The sequence below is a fragment of the Canis aureus genome, chromosome 31, assembly GCF_053574225.1.
Source record: "Canis aureus isolate CA01 chromosome 31, VMU_Caureus_v.1.0, whole genome shotgun sequence".
Taxonomy (NCBI): domain Eukaryota; kingdom Metazoa; phylum Chordata; class Mammalia; order Carnivora; family Canidae; genus Canis; species Canis aureus.
In genome coordinates, this window is record NC_135641.1 from 30,978,302 (window position 1) to 30,998,411 (window position 20,110).

Here is a 20,110-nt window from a genome sequence, read left to right on the forward strand (position 1 = left end):
GTGAAATATCTATACACTGAAAACTATAAGACATTGATGGAAGAAATTGAAAAAGACACAAATAAATGAAATGATAGTCTGTGCTCATAGATTGGAAGAATTAATATTATTAAAATGTTAATTTTACCAAAGCAATGATTCGATGCAATTCCTATGAAATTCTAATGTCATTTTCACAGAAATAGGACAAAAAAATCCTAAAATTTTTATGGAACCACAGAAGACCTAAATAGCAAAAACAGTCTTAAGAAAGAAGAACAGGGATGCCTGGGTGGCTCAGTGGTTGAGCATCTGCCTTTGGCTCGGGGCGTGATCCTGGGGTCCCGGGATCAAGTCCCGCATCGGGCTCCCCATAGGGAGCCTGCTTCTCCCTCTGCCTGTGTCTCCGTCTCTCTCTCTCTCTCTCTTTGTGTCTCTCATGAATAAATAAAATCTTTAAAAAAAAAAAGAAAAAAGAAAGAAAGAACAACAAAGCTGGAGGTATCACACTTCCTGATTTCAAACTATATTATAATAATAATCAAAACAGCATGGTATTGGCATAAAAACAGACACATAGATCAATGCAACAAAATAGCCCAGAATAAAGCCATTAATTTATGACAAAGGAGCCAAAAATGTGCAATGGAGAAGGGCAGTCCCTTCAATAAAGGGTGTTGGGAAAACTGGACACATGCTACATGCAAAAGAATGAAACTGGACCACTATATTATAGCATACACAAATATAACTCCTATGGATTAAAGACTTGAACATACAACCTGAAACCATAAAACTTTTGGAAGAAAACACAGAGGTTAAACACCTAGACAGATTTAAGCAATGATATTTTTGGATCTGACACCAAAAGCAAAGTCAACAAAAGCAAAAATCAACAAGTAGAACTACATCAAACTAAAAAGCTTCTTTCTGTACAGCAAAGAAAAACAATAAAATGAAAAGGCAACCTACAGAATGGGAAAAAAATATTGGCAAATCATATATCTGCTGAGGAGTTAATATCCAAAACATAAAAAGAACTCATACTAGTCAATAGAAAAAAAATTCTATTTTAAAAATGGGCAGAGGACTTGAATAGACATTTTTCCAAAGAAGGCTTACAAACAGCCAGGAGGTACCCGAAAAGGTGCTCAAGATCACTAATCATCAGGGAAATGCAAATCAAAACCATGAGATATCACCTCCCACCTGTTAGAATACCTATTATCAAAATGACAAGAAATAAGAAGTGTTGGTGAGGAGCAGAAAAAAGGGAACACTTGAGCACTCATAGGAATGTAAATTGGTGCAGCCACTGCGGAAAACAGTATGGAGTCTCCTCAAAAAAATAAAAATAGAACAACCATATGATCAATTCCACTTAAGGGTATTTATCCAAGGGAAATGAAATCACTATTTTGAAAAAATATCTTCACTCCCATGTTCATTGCAGCTTTATTTATAATAACCAAGACATGGAAACAACAGATGGATGGATGAGGAAATTGGGATATATATATATATATTTGATATATATATACACATATATATGATGGAATATTAATCAGTTACAAAGAAGAAGGAAATGCTACCATTTGTGATGGTACGGATAGACCTTTAGGGCATTATGCTAAATGAAATAGATGAGACAAAGATGAATACTGTATGATCTCACTTATATGCAAACCTAAAAAAAACAAACTCATAAATAAGGAGAACAAAGTGGTGGTGCTCAGAGTTGAGGGGAGATGAAATGGGTAAAGTTGGTCAAAGGATACAAACTTCCAGTTATAAGATAAATAAGTCCTGATAATCTAAGGTACAGCATGGTGGCTATAGTTCATAACAGTGTATTGTATATTTGGAAGTTGCCAAGAGAGTAGATCTTAAAAATTTTCATTGAGAGAAAAAAATTTTTTTTAGCTATGTATGGTGATGGAGGTTAACTAGACCAATTGTGGTGATCGGTTCACAACATTTTATGTCAATTATATCTCAATTAAAAAAACAAAAAACAAAACGCTTCCAAAGAAGCAGTGGGCCAGGTTGTTGAGGCTTAAGACTCCAGATCCACTGCTTATTAGGGCTGTGATTTCAATTGAATTGTTTAACTTCTTTGTACCTCAATTTCTTCTTTTGAAAAGGAAGCTAGAGTAGTACGTCAGAGGGTGAAACTCTTAGAGCTTCACACCCAGTAAAATTTACCAAAGAGGGGATTGCATTATCCCTGCAAATGGATTTGAAAAACAAAGGGTCAAAGCTGACTTTGATGCAATGAAGGAGTTTTCTGTGTTGAGCTTTGAGAAATTCCAGAATTTGCCAGAAGCAGACTTTCAGTACTCACCAAAGTCTTAAAATATACATAACTTTGATTCAGCAGTTCCCCGCCTGAGAATCTATCCCCTGGAAATAATCAAGGTCCTATGCAAAGATCTGATTACAAGAGATACCCTTTGAAGCACTGCTCTAATGGTGAAGAATTGAAAACTCCCTAATTATCCAAGAGTAGGACACTGATTAAATAAATTCTGCTCCATCATACAAAGACATTCTGCAGCTTTTTAAAAAAAAGATTTATTTATCCCAGTGAGAGAGAGTACAGGGGGAGGGACGGAGGAAGAGGGAGAGAGAAAACCAAATAGACTCCATGCTGAGCTCAAAGCCTGATGCTGGGGGCTTGACATCAGACCTGAACTAAAACCAAGAGTCAGAAGCTTAACCCACTGTGCCACCCAGGGACCCCCATCCTGCAACTTTTAAAATGAAGTGCCCAATCACCCAGTCACCCCATCCCTCCACCCGCCTCCCCTTCCGCTACTCCTTGTTCGTTTCCCAGAGTTAGGAGTCTCTCATGTTTTGTCACCCTCTCTAATTTTCCCACTCATTTTCCCTTCTTTCCCCTATAATCCCTTTCACTATTTATTATATTCCCCATATGAGTGAAGCCATACAATTGTCCTTCTCCACTTGATGGGATGAGCACTGGGTATTATACTATATGTTGGCAAATCGAACTTCAATTTAAAAATAAATAAAGTGAAGTGCTAAGACATCTAAAAATATGGAAAAATGTCCATGATAAAATGTCATTAAATAAAAGAACCAGTAATATAATATATTACAAATAAACACACACGCAGACACATGGGAAAATTTTCTTGAGCAGCCCAAGTGGCTCAGCGGTTCAGTGCCACCTTCAGCCCAAGGCATGATCCTGGAGACCCAGGATCAAGTCCCACATCGGGCTTCCTGCATGGAGCCTGCTTCTCCCTCTGCCTGTGTCTCTGCCTCTCTCTGTCTCTGTGTCTCTCGTGAATAAATAATAAAGTCTTCAAAAAAATTTTCTTTTAAAACCTATATTCTATGCCACTACACTGAGATATTCCAACAAATGTATAGGATCTTTCATTCTTGTTTTGTTTAAATTTTCAATTACTCGGGTAATAACAAATATATCTTCCTTTAAAAAAAGAAAACATTACAACAAAATCCCCTCTAACACTCTTACCCTCAGTCCCTGGCCATTTCTTCAACTTGAGGTTTAACCACGGTGGGGTGGTTATATACATAATATTCTCTATATATTTTTCCTACATGGATGTATTCATAGTAAATATATATTTTGTACCTACGGTTTTTGTTTCTATGCAATCTTATCATATGTGTAGCTTCGTGTGACCACCACCACAATCAAGATTCAGAATCTTTCCATTTTAACAGAGCTTCTCATGCCACCCTCTATAGTCTTATAACCACATGTACCCCCTCCAATTAATTCTTAACCCCTGGCATCCACTAGTCTGTTTTCCAATTCTATATTTTGTTATTTTAAGAACATTATATAAATGGACTTGTACAGTAAATAACTTTTTGAGATTGGTGGGCATAATTCCCTAGAGATCTACTCAAGTTGTCGTGTGAAGCAATAGTTTTAACTACTGAATAGTATTTCATGATATGGATGTACCACAATTTTTAAACCATTCACTGCATTCACCAGTGCAAAGATTGAAACATCTTTGCATTGTTTTCAGTTCTTGGCTATTATGAATTCTGCTACTAGGAACATCTGTGTACAGCTTTTTGCATGAACTTGTTTTCATTTCTCTCGGATAAACACCCAAGACTGTAATTGCTGGGTTATGTGGTATGTGCACGTTTAGTCTCGCAAGAAACTGCCAGTACTTCTGTTAGTGGCTGTAACATTTTACCTACCAGCAATATATGAGTGATCCAGTTTCTCTGCATCCTTGCCAACATTTGGATTATCACCAGTTTTTGTTTTTGTTTTTAACCATTTTGATTTCTGGAGTTTCAATTAGCATTTTCCTAAGGGCTAAGATGTTGAACACCTTTTCATGGGCCTAATTTGCCATCTGTATATCCTTTTTGGTAAAATGTCTTTCATGTCTTTTGCCCATTTTCTAATTGAATCCTTTGTTTTTTACATTTAGATTTGAGAGTTCTTAGATTTCAGACTCTGGTGCAAGTCCTTTGTCAGATATGTGGTTTGCATACTTTCTTTTAGGCACTTTTTAAGAGTCTGTTTCTGTTTTTGTCAAAGTTTTTGCACATGGTAGGCAAATAGTTCTATGAGGCTTGCTGTGAAAAACAGCAGTACTAAGCTCCTTCTTCTCAATGTCCCTCTCTCTCCCCAGAAGCAGCCACTTCCAGGTCTTTTCACTGGCTCTTTTGCTATTTACTGCCACATCACTAAATAGCATGTTTATTATTTCCTGATTTTTTGTTTGAGGCATTATTTATTGCCTTTCCACTATGAAAAAAATGAAGATTTTTTTTATCCTTCCCTTTATCCCCCTCCAGTATATGTACCCAATTCCTCCAAAACAAACCCACAATCCTATATCCCCAATTCTAGATCCAAAATGTTTCATAATTCACCCAACCTGAACTCATTTGGGAGTGAAACTGATGAATAACTACTAATTTTTATTGCTCAATGTAAATATTCATAATCAACTGCAGAAATATTGATATGTTTGATTAGGGAGTGACAGCTAAGATCCTTCTGGAGATGTTCGATAATAAACTACCTATGTGCTATATTACAAAAAATTTTGAACTTCCCTTGTATTCCTTAAACAAATTTGAATTCTGAAACATATTTGGCCCAAGAGTTTCAGATATGGGATTATGGACCTGAATAATTATAATTTGGTTAGATAAATATTCAATGTTTAGATTATTATGACTATATAAATAAATTCTATTCACAGATAAGCCATGTTATGTATGATTTATGATACTATTAATGTCAAAACCATGCGGAATTACTGTTATAGATTAGCACATTTTAAATTATGTTAGGATAAGCGCATAGAATAGGAATTTTAGGGCAGCCGGGGTGGCTCAGCGGTTTAGCGCCGCCTTCAGCCCAGGGCGTGATCCTGGAGACCCCTGATCGAGGCCCACGTCGGGCTCCCTGCGTGGAGCCTGCTTCTCCCTCTGCCTGTGTCTCTGCCTCTCTCTCTCTCTCTCTGTGTCTCTGTCTCTCATGAATAAATAAAATCTTAAAAAAAAAAAGAATAGGAATTTTATTTGATGGTTTTCTTATGTTATTCGGCAGAAATTTAAATTGAGCATCACTTTTAAGTGTTTGCTCATATTGTGCCTTCTCACTGACACCTTCCCATTACTCTATTTTATTATTTATTTATTTATTTATTTATTTATTTATTTATTTATCAGAGTTCAAAATCTTTTTAATAACAATGCAGGATCTGGGGTTAGTTTTTGTAGCTGTGGCTGGCCCTGAGTCCTCCAGCTAGCTCAAAAATGAAGATAAGCTTACAGCCACTTTATACTTGCCTTATTTCCATAGAATTATAAAGTGTTTCTACAATTAAACATTTTAATATGAATGTTACTTTATAATAGAAGTTACTAGAAGAGCATTTTAGATCATCTAGAACATCTAGAAACATCTGAAAAGTTGAATTGCTCTAAATTGTTTTTAAATCATCTATTTTAGGAATCACTATATTTAAAAAATTATCCATAGTGCATGGTGAACATAGATGGCCAGACTGTGATGACCAGTAGCTCAAGCTAAGTTGTAGGGTCAGAGTAGCTTTCGTGTAAAGCGGGCAGAATGAGAAAAAGGTGTTACAGGCAATAGAAGGTGGTGAAAATCTACGTTTTTTGTCCCAAAGATAACATTGAGCACTGAGCTGGAAATACTGATAATATACAGGGTGTGGGCAAAGAAAAGGTAAAGGTGGGTCTTTTTAAAAGTATTGCTTCATCACCTTCTCTTTGACTTCTGCAGATGGTGTTTAAAGAAAGCTGACAAGTGATTTTGCCACAATTCTATCTACAGATCAACAAATCTGCAGAACAAATAAAAATCCACATATTTTTACTATGGATATTACCTTTTTATACTGTATACCTTGTAAATTCTGATGTTTTTTCAATGTTGGAATTCACAAGAAAAATATGTTTGAGATATTTATCTAAACAGGGTTTATATATTATACATTTTCAGAAATGAATGTATTTTGTGTGTACAAAATTACAGATATTTGAAGATATTCTTTCTTTGATACTCATAGTAACTGTTAAAGTAAACCATTTTCTAAAATATGTTTGCTTTAAAACTTGCTTGTTTTTTTTATAACTTATGTTTCATATTATGTACCATACTCTCTGTGCCAAAGCATTTTTGGAGGATCAACATGCCCCCAACATGTCATTTGACTGCAATAGAGCCAGACCCTAGGCATTCTCTGTAAACAATGTTCTTTATTTGATATTTATGAAATATACAAAATATTTATGCATACATAAAAAGCATTAAATTAGATCAAACCACCTAAAATGTATGAAATTATTAGTTTAAACCAATCAAGAATCTTCTAGAATAGATATTTTAAATTTTTATTTATGTTTTAAAGATTTTAGTTATTTATTAGAGAGAGAACTAGCAGGGGGAGCAGCGAGAGAGGGAGGGAGAGCAACAGAGAGGGGGAGAAGCAGATTCCTCACTGAGCAGGGAGCCCAATGTAGGACTCGATCCCATGACCCCGGGATCATGATCTGAGCTGAAGGCAGATGCCCAACCAGCTTAGCCACCCAGGCGCCCCTGATATTTTTAAAAGTGTAAGACAAAAGAACATAAATACACATTTAGTATGACTGTGAAAATGATATTGTGATATAATAAAGAATATCTTTGGTCTTTGGTCCTGGGTTTTGGGTACAGAGCTTCCAAAACCCTTGGAATTTCCGGAGAGATGGGTGTATGTTATACTAATAAAGTGACTCTAGGAGCCTTTAGTAGCTCGGGGGGTGGGGGTGGGGTGGGGGGGTTGTGGTAGTCACTAGAAAAACTAGCCACGTTATTAGAGGGCTAGGCCTTTCAGCCACCTGACCTCTAGAGATGAATCACAAGATGAATCATCACAGTGATTCTATCAACATGCCTGTAAAATGAAACCCTGATTTAAAACAACAACTAGTGTTATACTATATGTTGGCAAACTGAATTTAAATAAAAATTTTAAAATGATAAAAATAAAACAACCACAACAAAACCTGGAACACTGAGACTAGGAGAACCTCCCTAGTTGGTAAACACATTGATATGCTGGGAAAATGATGTGACCAGATTCCATGAGGCAAGGGAAGAGAAATGCAAGGGTTGATGGGATTAAGGTGACAGTCTGGACAAAAACTGATAGATTTGAACAATCTTTATGTGAAGTGGTTATGACTCTTAATGAATTATGGGAACGGATATTGTGTCTGACTGGGAAACATTACCTAGCATTGTGAAACAGAAGGCATGTAAATCCTTCCTTCAAGCCACAGTCATTAGATAAACTAAATGGGAATGACTAAGATCGCCCAGGCTTATGCAGTATAGAACAGAGAGGCTAGAGGGCTGGTATGGACAAATCCTCTGCACAACAGCCACATGTGGAGCATAAACTGGGGCTCGTGGCAAAAGCCCATAAGCACCTCCCAGCCATCCATGACTTATTGGTATTTTGGACTAGAGAATTTCCATTTGGAGGAGCAGTTACTAGCTTGCTATTAGACATTAATTGAAAGTGCCTCTGACTAAGGATATAAAAATAATCTTGAAACCTGAAATACCCAGGATGTCTTGGGTGATGTTAGAGTAATTAGGAAGGCAGTGCCCAGAAAAGTTCCATAATAAAACAGACATGGTGCGTGCAGAACACACCACCAAGGGAATGCATGGAATTACACAGCATATCATGAGCAGTTAGACTCTCTTCCCCAGGAACGACCCTGGAACCATGAGAAGAGCTGCAGGATTCTATCATGACTCGGGCAGAGCCTGTAAACAGCTCTCAACAGACCAACAAACAGCTGCTTGGCTTATGGGTGGCAGTTTCAACATGAACACACAGCATTCAGCTTGGAAGGCCACCACTCTGACTGAAAAAGGTAAACACAAATTGGCTCAGTGAGCTGCACTGCATGCTGTTTGCTCTCATGTTTGGATTTTGACCTACTCACAGGCAGTGGTCAATGGCTCGGCCACATACATGGTCAGGCAGAAGGGCAACGGAAGATTGGCCTATTAAAGGGGTGCCCTTCTGGGGCACGACCCTATGGAAATCACTATGGGAATCTGAAGGGTGCATTCAAGTAGGCCATGTCAGTGCCCGTGAGAAGAACCCCTTTCCAGCATCAGAAGATGCCTGGAATGGACGAGCAAGTGTGCTCACTTGAGGTAGCCACTTGGGTTAATGGAGTGAGTGGAACTGAAACAATGCAGAGAGGTTGTATCTAGACATGCTCCTTTTGCACCCTCAGAGGCACAAAATGTCAACAGGAACTGTTTTGTCTGCCAACAAGAGAGATTTAGAGATTGCAGGTGGCTATGGGGAAGATTCCCTGGGGGAGTCCTTGTACAGAGCTGGCAAGTCAGACTGATGCCGGTAGCCCTGCGGGGCTAAAAGTGGGTCCTGATGGGAGATAGACACTGGCTCTGAGTTGGGCTTTGCTTACGCAGTGGTAGATGCAAATGCTCAGAGTACTATCAAAGAACTGGAGCAGAAGATAGTGCACTGATTTGGACCCTGAATAGTATTTCTTCAGACCAAGGGACACACTTTACAGCCATCATATCTTACAATGGGCCGAGAAGTACAATAGGCCCCCTTTGTCCACACAGGTGTATGTTCTGGGACCCCAAGTGCATACCTAAAACTGCAGGTAGTATTAAACCTTATACTGTGTTCCCTCCTTTACATACATACCTATGATAAAGTTTATAACTTAAGCACAGTAAGAGATTAACAATAACTACTAATAAATATAACAATATACTACAATAAGAGGTGAATGTGGTGTCTCTCCCTCTCTCTCAAAATATCTTATTGTGCTGTACTCATCCTTCTTGCAATGATACGATAAAATGTCTATGTGATGAGATAAAGTGAGGTGAACGATGTGGGCATTGTGACATTGGGCTACTACTGACCTTCAGACAATAGGTCAGAAGGGGGAATGCTTGTTTCTGGACCTTGGTTGACCACATGTGATTGAAACTGTGGAAATCAACACCACAGATGAAAGGGGACTACTGTACCTTCCTCAGGGTAGTACTCTGGTAAGGAATTATGACAGGCAGACATTGGTTATCTAAGTGGTGGGGAGATGGAGGCAAGAAGGGCTGGCTTAAAAGCCTTCATGAGTGTGTGCTCACACTCAACATGAGGCTAGGGGAGTGTTCCTACTACTCTGGATCTGGGGTGGAGGGGTTGGGGGAGGATGCTGGTATGCCAACTATACTTTTTTTTTCTTTTCCCACATCACCTTAACTTTCTTTTTCCTACCTGCACAGTGGCCCTTAGGCCAAGGCTGCAACTGTATTGCTGGAAGGAGGAATGACTCCTAAGCAACAAACTATTATAAAATATTTGTCAGAATTCCTAAGGGCCTGATGGGTGAGCTGTGCTTTCACTCTATCTGGTGATATTGAGGCTAACAATGAATAAATTATATTGCCTATTGGTAGAAATAGCCCACTAGGTTTGTACCTGCATAACCCTACCCTAGATGAATGGGAAGGGGAGGCACTTGCTAGACTCGTATTGTTGCTTGCAATCTAAACCAGCACAATGGTTGAACCTAGGGTACCTTCCAAAGGTGAAAAGGTTTGGGTATAAATGCAGAGGAGGAATAGTGGTTAAGAATAAGGAACGAATAAATTGGTCATGCAATGAGAAAATTCCAGTATTAATGCTTAGAAAGAAGCTCAGAGCAAGAGATGAGATTGTCTTTTAGCTCAATTATTCCAGATGCCTGCACGTGTGAAGCTAAGCCCGCTCCTGCTTTGGGAACTTGACCAAGTTAAATGGAAGGAAGCCTGCAAACCTATGTGCCCTCACTCTGTGTGACATTCTGGTCCTAGGATATAATGGACTAATTATTAGAGACTGGATGGGCTCTAGAAATGTGCCAGTGTCTTTTGACTCTTACTTTTCGGGTTATGTCTATCATAATGTGATATGCTATTACACACTGGCATTATTAGAAAGATAATACTGATATTGATAATCAAATGTATTGGGGAATTGATCAATAGCTTCCTATCCTTACCCCACATTGACTCTTGTTGCTATGTCTTTTATGCTCAGTCAGGTATGTACCTTGCCATAAAAGATCCTGTGGTCAAAGACCAGGGGATGACCTGTGACATAATAAAGGATATATCAGGTCTGAGGTGAGGTGTGTAGGGGGTAGCTGATACAGAGCTTCCAAAACTCTTTGAATTTCCTTAATGATAGGAGTATTTTTGTTATGCTAATGAGGTGTGTGTGTGAGATGGGGACTAGATAGCTTCAGCATCAGGACTGATCAGTGGGAAAACCACATGGTGGAGGGCTAAAACTTTCAGCCACCTGATTTCCAGGGAGAGGAGGAGTTCAATCACATGGCCAGTGATTTAATCAACTATACCCATGCAATAAAACCCATGGCCAGTGATTTAATCAATTATACCTATGTAATAAAACCCTGATAAAAAAAATTCAGGACAGCAAGGCCTATGAGAGCTTCCTGCTTGGTGAGCACATCAATGTACCAGGAAGGTTGAAGACAGGGCATGGCAGCTCTATGCCTCCCCACTTTCCCCTCCAGACCTCTCCTTTCTCCTGGATCTGGCTCTATGCATCTCTTTGATTTGGCTGCTCCTGACTTGTATCTTTTATAATAAAACTGTATTTGAAAGTAAAGCATTTCAGTGAGCTCAGTGAGTCACTCTAGTGAACTATCAAACCCAAAGGGGGCATGGTAGGAATCCCCAAATTTGCAGCCAAATTAGAAGTGTGGGTATCCTGGGGTCCCTGCATGTGGCTGGCACCTGAAATTAGAGCAGCCAAGTTGGGGATCTTGTCCTCTAATTTGTGGGAACTGACACTAACTCTGGGTAGTAGAACACCTTGTTGTTATCAGAATTGTTAGAACGCAGACATATTTCATTATATTTTTTAAGTGTTTATTATTTTTTTATTATTTTAACTGTTTAAATTTTAGTAAAATAAATATAAAATTTATCCTTTTAATCATTTTTCTTTTTAAACTTTTTATTGAAATATAATATAAAACATATATAAATAAATACAATTTATAAGTAAACTGTTCAATCATATCTCACAAACTGAATTCACTCTTATACCCAGCATCTGGGTGAAGAACAGAATATTTCAACATTCCAGAAAAGAAAAGAAGTATGTTGAAATGACAAACATTTTCATAAAAGAAACCTAAATATGTTAATTAAAATGGGAGTGAGAGAGGTAATCACTTTCCAATGCATATGCATATACCCAGTCTATTATCTACCTTTCCAAAATTTACTTCATGGAGGACTTTCTAAGTAGTATTTATATTACTATTATTATTATTTTTAATATTTTATTTATTTATTCATGAGAGAGGCAGAGACACAGACAGAGGGAGAAGCAGGCTCCATGCAGGGAGTCCGATGTGGGACTCGATCCCAGGACTCCAAGATCATACCTTGAGCCAAAGGCAGACGCTCAACTGCTGAGCCACCCAGGCATCCCAGTATTTGTGTTATTAATGTTTGAAAGCTCCTGTGGCAATAATTTTAGGATATAAAGAATCAAAGTAATCCAACACGTTTATCATTTAAGTTTTTCATAAATTTAGACTCCAAGACCTAGTGCCTAAACATTCTCAAGTCAGGAGAGGAGTGAGAAGAATATTTCTTGCCCATTCTAGATATATTTCTAAAATAGTGGTAAGATATATATAACAAAAGTTACCATTTTAACCATTTTTAAGTGTATGATTCAGTGGCATTAAGTATATCCACAATGCTGTGGAACCATCACCACTGTCCATTTCCAGACTCATTCATCTCAAACAGGAATTCTGTACTCATTAAAAAATAAAGCCCCATTTCCACCTCCCCACCAGTGCCTGGCAACCACTATTCCTTCTGGCTCAATGACCTTCCCTATTGCAGGCACCTCATATAAGTGGGGTACAATAGTCTGGCTTATTTCACTTAGCACAGTATTTTCAAGGTTCATCCATGTTGTAGTATGTGTCAGAATTTCCTTCCTTTTAAAGGCTGAATAATATTCCACTGTATGTCTATACCACATTTAGTTTATCCATTCATCTGTTGACAGACATTTTTTGTCCGTCTTTTTACTACTGTGAAATAATCCTGCTATGAACATTGATGTACAAATATATATACATTTCCATAAATCCATCCTCATGTATTTTTCTTGTATAAAAAAACTTTTGGAACATCTTACAATTTAGAGGTCAAATAAAAACTAACGGTAACATATATTTTAAAGAGTCCAATGTTTTATTTTCAGAATTAGTATTTGTTCACGCTGAAGATTCAGGTATAAAATAATGGACAAAAAACTGGAACATAAGCAACACTACACAGGTGTGTCATAAACATATAAGGATATATTGCTAATTATTGGACTAAAATATATAAACAATGAAATTACATCAATTATTTTGTGATTAGTCTTTCTGAATGTATTTTTAGTATTAAATACACAGCAAATGCTTATACTTAAAGATTCTACTTTTTTTTTTTAGCAATGAAAATATGATTATCCTTGGTTAATCAGAATTAGTTTCAAAAGGTAAAAAACTTCTTCAAAGTAAGCAAGAAATTTAGTGCCTTAGACCTACATTCTTGCTAGACTGGCTGCTTGATGAGCGCTCTCGTTCTTTAGTAATTTCCATCTCAATTTTGGCTCTGATTTTCTCCCAATCTATTTGGAGCTACAAAAGAAGAAAAGAAGAAACATACTGATATAGTATAACATATTTTTGCTTAATTCAAGGTAACCAAGAGCAGAGAAAAATAGAATTGATGGCTTCTAAATCAGTAGTGAAAAGGAGAGCATGAAAGACAAATTAAGAAATAATGCTCCAACAAAAAAAATACCTTTAAGAATAAGAACAAATAGAACAATTACCACAATAAAAGGCAAAGACTCTCATTATGATTCAAAAGATCAAAATCTAGTTGTAGGTACATCTAAAGAGTCCCACAGAGTCTTAGGATTCTGCATGGGTGCCTGAGGGACAGGTGTGAGAAGGTGAAACAAGAGGAAAAATGGACAAGATTCTAGCCATGAGGCCAGGTTTCAAATGGGTTAGTACTTCACCACTTACATACTGAAGTTTCCATTAGATGCCTATGAGAAAAGATAGAGGAGCATTTTCTTCTCCTGAGCACTCTCTGAAAAAGTGTCTTTTTTCAACAATTTTTAAAGTAATATAGATACGGTGATGGTTTAGACAATGACAGAAAGGTATTAAAGGTAGGTAGCAAGACTGGGGGACATGCAAAAACAATCACTGAAAAGTGGTATCATTCTTGTTTCCCTTTTCTTTTTTTCGATTCCTATGCCTAACATGGGACTCAAACTTACAAACTCAAACTTCCTATGCCTAACATGGGACTCAAACGAGATCAAGAGTCAACTGAGCACCCATGATCCTTCCCTTTGATCCATTTGATCCATGATGCAGTGCCCCCTGCCCTGCGTTTCTTTTCCCTAAACTCATTACACTTGGTGTTAGCAATGGACTCTGCTCTGAGTTCTATGAACAATTTCTTTAGGAAAAAGCATTCCATTGTTTCAAAAAAGTGTGGAGATCACTACTTTAGGAATGTGTGTTCTCTCAGGCAAGACATAGAAAAAGTGGGTCCTAGATTAAACTAACTCTGATTTACAATGAAATAAACCCAAACTGAGACTGAGCCAAAGTGAATAGGTTTCACCTCCATATAGGGGAGCTGAATGAAATAAGTAGCACTAAACCAGAATGAGGTACTACATCCTGCCTTAGCAGATTTATTTCCAGTAACTGGGAGATTAATTTAATCTTATCAGGACTTCATGCCTTTTTTCTTTTTTTTTAAGATTTATTTGAGAAAGAGGGAGAAAGAGTGCAGGGGCGAGGGGTAAAGGGAGAGAGAGAATCTCAAGCAGACTTCTCGCTGAGTGTGGAGCAAGAAGCAGGCCATTCCCACAACCTTGAGATCATGACCTGAGCTGAAATCAAGAGCTAGAGCTTAAATGAGCCACACAGGCGCACCCATGCCTCTTTTATTTTGTGCTGGAAGTTGATGGCATTAAGCATGTGATTCTTTTTTATTCCAATATCCTTCAACTAAATTTCTGTACAGTAATTTGTGGATATTTTGGTCACTTTATAAAAAATGATAATTCCACATACTTGTTTATAAAATAGATGAATTAAAAGAATCCCTCTTACTCATAGAAGATGAATGTCTATGGTAAGATGCAAGTGACAGTTCATTGCAAGGCAGAACAAATGTTAGATTATTTGAAAAACTCATTTTTCCATCGGGGCAGAACTTGATGTTTTTAAATGGCAAAACACTCATTTCTAGGTCTAACAAAACATTTGCAAAGAGAAAGACAAAACTTGATTAATGCCTTGGCGTTCTTCCAGCCTTAAATTGACTTATATGTTTCTCAAATCCATCAAAATAAAAATCATCTATTGACCATACACTAAACAACTGTTGCTCTGTTGCACCAGAAGTCCGCCAAGTAAATTGATGACGTCTATATTAGTCACTTGTTACAGTACAAATGAGAGTGTCAATTGATAGCTATCCTATTGAAAATAAATGTTTCACTTTCATTTTGGCATTAATCCAGTTTTAGAATAGTGTTCTACTGATAATTTAGTTCTTAGAATATTTTTACGACTGGGTTTCAGATAAGGATGTACTCATGACAGCTTTCAAGTGACTGACTTCTACACTAAGACACATCTTTTTCTATTATAGGGAGTGTCAGTACTAGTTGGCACTTCTTATTCTAGTCCTTGGTAAATTCTTCTTATTCATGTAGAAGTCATTTCAAAATCATACCAAATAACCAAAAAAAAAAAAAAAATCATACCAAATAGCTTTCCATCCTCTCTTACACTCAGTTGAAAATCAGCTTCTTTACAAAAAATACAGTGGCCATCAGACATGAATTCATTTAATCCCCTTCTTCACACAAACTTACCTATATCCGTATCCATCTCTCTTTCCCTCTGTCCCAAGCCAACCTCTTCACATACGTCCCTGATCCCATCTTCCACTCACTGGGACATCTATCTGCAGTTATTACTTACATAATTCAACATCCATCTCCTCACTGGCTGCTCATCATTCTTCCCCTTCAATTCTGTCTCCCTGCAAACTACCACCCTCTTTCTCCTTCTCATTCCTGACTCTTTCGCCCCAGAGCACTGTAATAATGACTGTGTTCCTACTATACTTCATAAACTTTTCACTCCTGCCACCATCAAGTGTCTTCATTTTTCATCCTATATATGATTCAATTATTCATTCAACAAATATCTGTGCTTATTATATGCCAAAGATTGTTCTAGGTGCAAGGATTCAGCAGTGAACAAAAAATAAAAATCACTCTTCACAGAAAGATAAGCAAAGATAACAGTGGAAGATATAAAAATATATAAAATGTGAGAAATGGTAAGAGTTCTGAAAATATGGAAGGGAAATAGTGAGTGCCAGGGGTGGAGTTGGGGGGTGGGGGGAGAATGGATATTGTGTTTCAAATAGAGTGGTAAGAAAAGGCCTCCCTGAGAAGCTGACATGAAGACCTACAAGAGACAAGTAAGTCCATGGGTATCCAGGGAATAGCACGATGACAAAAGGGAAAAAAAAGGTCCTGATGTAGAAGCATTCTCTAGACCTTGTTGACCACAGCTCTTTGAAAAACCTCTCAGAATGTACAATTCCATTCTCTTCTGGTTTGTGCTTTCCTTTCTAAATGTTCCTCCCAGTCATCTTTTTTTTCCTCTTGTATCTTTTCCCTAGACAACCTCTTAACTGTTAGTATTCACCAGGGTTCCAACCACAACTTTTTTATACTTTCTCTAGGAGATCACATTAACTCACATAGCTTCAACTATGTGTACTTGGTCATGACCATAAATTTCTTTATCATGTCCTGATTCTTCCTTTGTCAATATCCTTCAATGTTCACAATTATATTTCCAATTGCCTGTTAAGATAGCTCCATCTGGATACCCCACAGAGACTTCAACAAAAAATGTATATTTTCATGTATTCCAACTCAAAAAGACTAAAACATGCATATTCTCATGTTATCTAGATTAATGGTACCCTTCCCATCTACCAGTCACTCACCCTAGAAATGTTCAAGCTGTTCTCAAATGTCTTGCCTAACCAATTTAACCTCCTCTCCTCCCACCCCCAATCACAGTGTTCTCTTGATTTTACAACCAATTTTTTTCTTACATAATAATTTAACACCCTTTCCATCTCCTGGTGGAACTATTATAGTAACCTCCTAACTGGTCTCCTAGTCACTATTCTTACCTAAAATCCATCTTCTACATCAGAAGTTATCTTTCAAATCTTTCTCTGGATTGCAAAATTCCAAGTCTTCCCTTGTCTACATTGTGAAGTCTACTCTCTTAACATGGTATTAAGACTCTTCAATGTCTGGTTGCAACCAATATTCCAACTACTCAGAACCCAAGATCCAGAGTGGTTACTAGGGACTCCTTTCCCATTCTTTCAACACTTCATGCATTTGCTCTTATTATCATATCCTTTCACTGACTGACAAAATCCTACTCAAGATAATTTTGTAGAAAACTCAATTTTCCATTTATTTTGAGGAATCAGGATTTTAAAAGGGAAAAGCAATCATGTTCCTTCATTTCAGTGATTTCATATATGTCTTAGGATAAAGACCAATATCCTTAATTTGCCCTATGAAACCCTTAAGTCAATCTCCCTTTGTTTACTGTTTCTCACCTAAGATCCTTTCCTCTACTTGGGACATGTCCACCCCTAGTTTCTCTTCCCCTCTCACCCCAGTCAGCTTCTACTCTTTATTCTTGAGAGCTCAGTGCAAATATTGTTTGCCTTGCTTAGAAAGTCTTTGCTAGTCCCCACCAATCTAGGTCAGTTTCCCCACCCATAGAGTTTTATGGCACCTTCAAGGCAATTATCACAATTGAAATTAGCAACTGTATAATTATCACTTCCATTGCATATAAGCTTCCTAAGGCTGGGGTCAGTGTCTGCCATGTTTACTTTTATATTCAAAGTAGTAAGAGGAGTACATTATCTGCCAGAAGTGCTCAATAAATATTGAATGAATAAGAGGTAACTACCTAGCAGATGAGCTATCACCTAACAATTTCTCTTGGGTTTTGTGTCTCAGACCTCAGAAGATCATAAGGCCATAAAACCTGCAAAAGAGCTTAGATAGTAGCTATGCCTAGAGTGATTTGTCTGAACTAGAGTGTTGGCTCTTCTGGATCTTCTTCAAAATTCTATACTTTCTGAAATTCTGCTCCCAAGCAGTTGGTTTGTTATATTTCCACTATTTTCTTTCTACTAGAATAAAATTTTAAACATCTGGTTTTTCTACTTTTCTTCTTGTACAGAATATATTCGGTAGATTGAATACATTCAAGCATATTTTATTTGCCAGAATTGAAAATTATTTTACAAATTCCACTGAACACTATTGTAGGCCAGGTAGAATGACTCTGGTAGTTGGGGTGGGGTCTCAGAAGACAGTTCATCTTGTATGAATCCCACATTTCCATATTTGAAACTAGAAATGCCCAAATAACATTTCAGGGATCATTAATACAAATGTATATGAAACTTCTAACTTCTTACAAGCTTTCGCATTATGCCATGTGAGCCCACCAGAATTCATCACATATCTAGAATATCTCAGTTTTTAAAAAGATTTATTCATTTTGTGTTTGTGTGTGTGTGTGAGAGAGAGAGAGAGAGAGAGAGCATATGAGTGCAGGGGGAGGGGCAAAGTGAGAGGGAGAGAAAGAATCTCAAGCAGGCTCCATGTTCAGAGAGGAGCCTGAGGTGGGGCTCAATCTCACGACCCTGAGATCAGGATCTGAGCCAAAACCAAGAGTTGGATGCTCAACTGACTGAGCCACCCAGGCTCCCCTAATTTCTCAGTTTTTAATAATAGTCTCTTTAAATCTTAGTTCTCAACTAAAACGTTTATATAATCAAAATTTTGGATTAGATAAATAGCGGGAAATTTTTAAGTAAAAAATAATTTTCTTCTTAAAATACTGCTTTGTAATTTCTAGATAGCTTTCAAATTATATTAATGAAGAAAAAAAGAGGAAAGTCAAAGTAACCTATATAGTTTCAGGATTAAAAAAAAAACCTCAAATACCCCAAAAAGTATATGTTGTTCTGGTTATCCCATTTTGAAGATTTTTGCCACTCTTGTGATTGGTAACAGTTGAATACATAGATAGTAAGAAAGATAAAAATGTTAAGTTGTTGCTATCTAAAATATCATTTTAATTATAATATAAGATATAATTATAAATTTGAGGGTAAGAATTATACTTTCTTTTAAGATTTTATTTATTTAAAAGAGAGAGAAGAGCACAAGCAGGGGGAGGGGCAAAGGGAGAGGGAGAAGCAGGCTCCCCGTTGAGCAGCATATTTTCTCTGTGCTCCAAAGCACCTAATGTGAAAATACTGAAAAAAACATTGATGGCAAGGGTGATGAAGAAACACAGTAGCATGAATCTGCTTAAAAATTATGCAATAAATATATTTAATATGGTTGCTCAGTTTTAACATATATTTTCAAAACCATGATAAAAAAGATCAAGTAATCAGTGATTCTCTGGGCTGCTTAGCACTGTAGTGGTGGTGGCTGCTGTCATATTTTATGAATTAGAGTGCAATCCTTAGAGGTCTCTGCGACTCTGAGTTTGTCCCAATAGTAGAGCAAGCTCTTATAGCCCAAACTCTCAGAGGATTCATTTTCAGTACTGAACTTCCAAATGAAAAAAAAAAAAAAAAAAAAAAAGTCTGCAGAGCATCTATAAAATGCACCCCTTCTTGGGGTACCTGGATGGCTCAGTCAGTTAAGTGTCTGCCTTTAGCTCAGGTCAGAATCTGGGGGTCCTAGGATTGAGCCCCGCATTGGGCTCCCTGCTCAGGGGGGAATCTGTTTCTTCGTCTCCCTCTGCCCCTCCCCCTGCACATGCACACTCTCTCAAATAAATAAATAAAATCTTTTTTAAAAAACATATACCCCTTCCTATCAAGAAACAGACAACTTGTGTCTATCCTGGATCCAGATGTTGAAGTTGCACTGCAGAACTCATAAGAATGGCCCCAAAGGCTTTACTACCTCGAGAACTGTTTGAAGCCCAAACATGTAGATCACAACATTCAGTATTCTAAATATGGTGTGAGATAATAGAAAATATATATATTGGTTTCTGCTCCAAGTTCCTGGCACAGAACTCCTGAAATTCTTGTAATTTCCTAAGTGATAAGAAGACTAGGGGGCATCTTTTGTTCTAATATTTGGTCTTTGACCTCAGTTACTGACACAGGGCTCCTGAAACCTTTATAATTTCCTGAGTGATAGGAGCATTTTTGTCTTAAAGAGACAACTACAGTTGAGTTCTTGGATGGCTCCTGGATGAGGGCTGGTCACTAGAAAGACCAAGCCATGATTAGAAGCTTGGAATTTTCAGTCCTGCCCCCATCCTCTTGAGAAGGGAGATGTGC

At 37.5% G+C, this 20,110-nt stretch overlaps 1 protein-coding gene across 7 annotated transcripts in view; it reads right to left on the bottom strand.

The window, feature by feature from the left end:
* Positions 1-12,809: 12,809 nt before the first annotated feature.
* The window catches only part of IFT80 (intraflagellar transport 80), a 123,592-nt gene continuing 116,291 nt past the window's right edge, over positions 12,810-20,110 (bottom strand). For all 7 annotated transcript variants that reach the window (XM_077880148.1, XM_077880150.1, XM_077880152.1 and 4 more), the window contains one exon: positions 12,810-13,269. In XM_077880148.1, the coding sequence (XP_077736274.1) occupies positions 13,159-13,269 (111 nt within the window). In that variant the 3' untranslated portion in view covers positions 12,810-13,158. The remainder of the gene's footprint in view (positions 13,270-20,110) is intronic.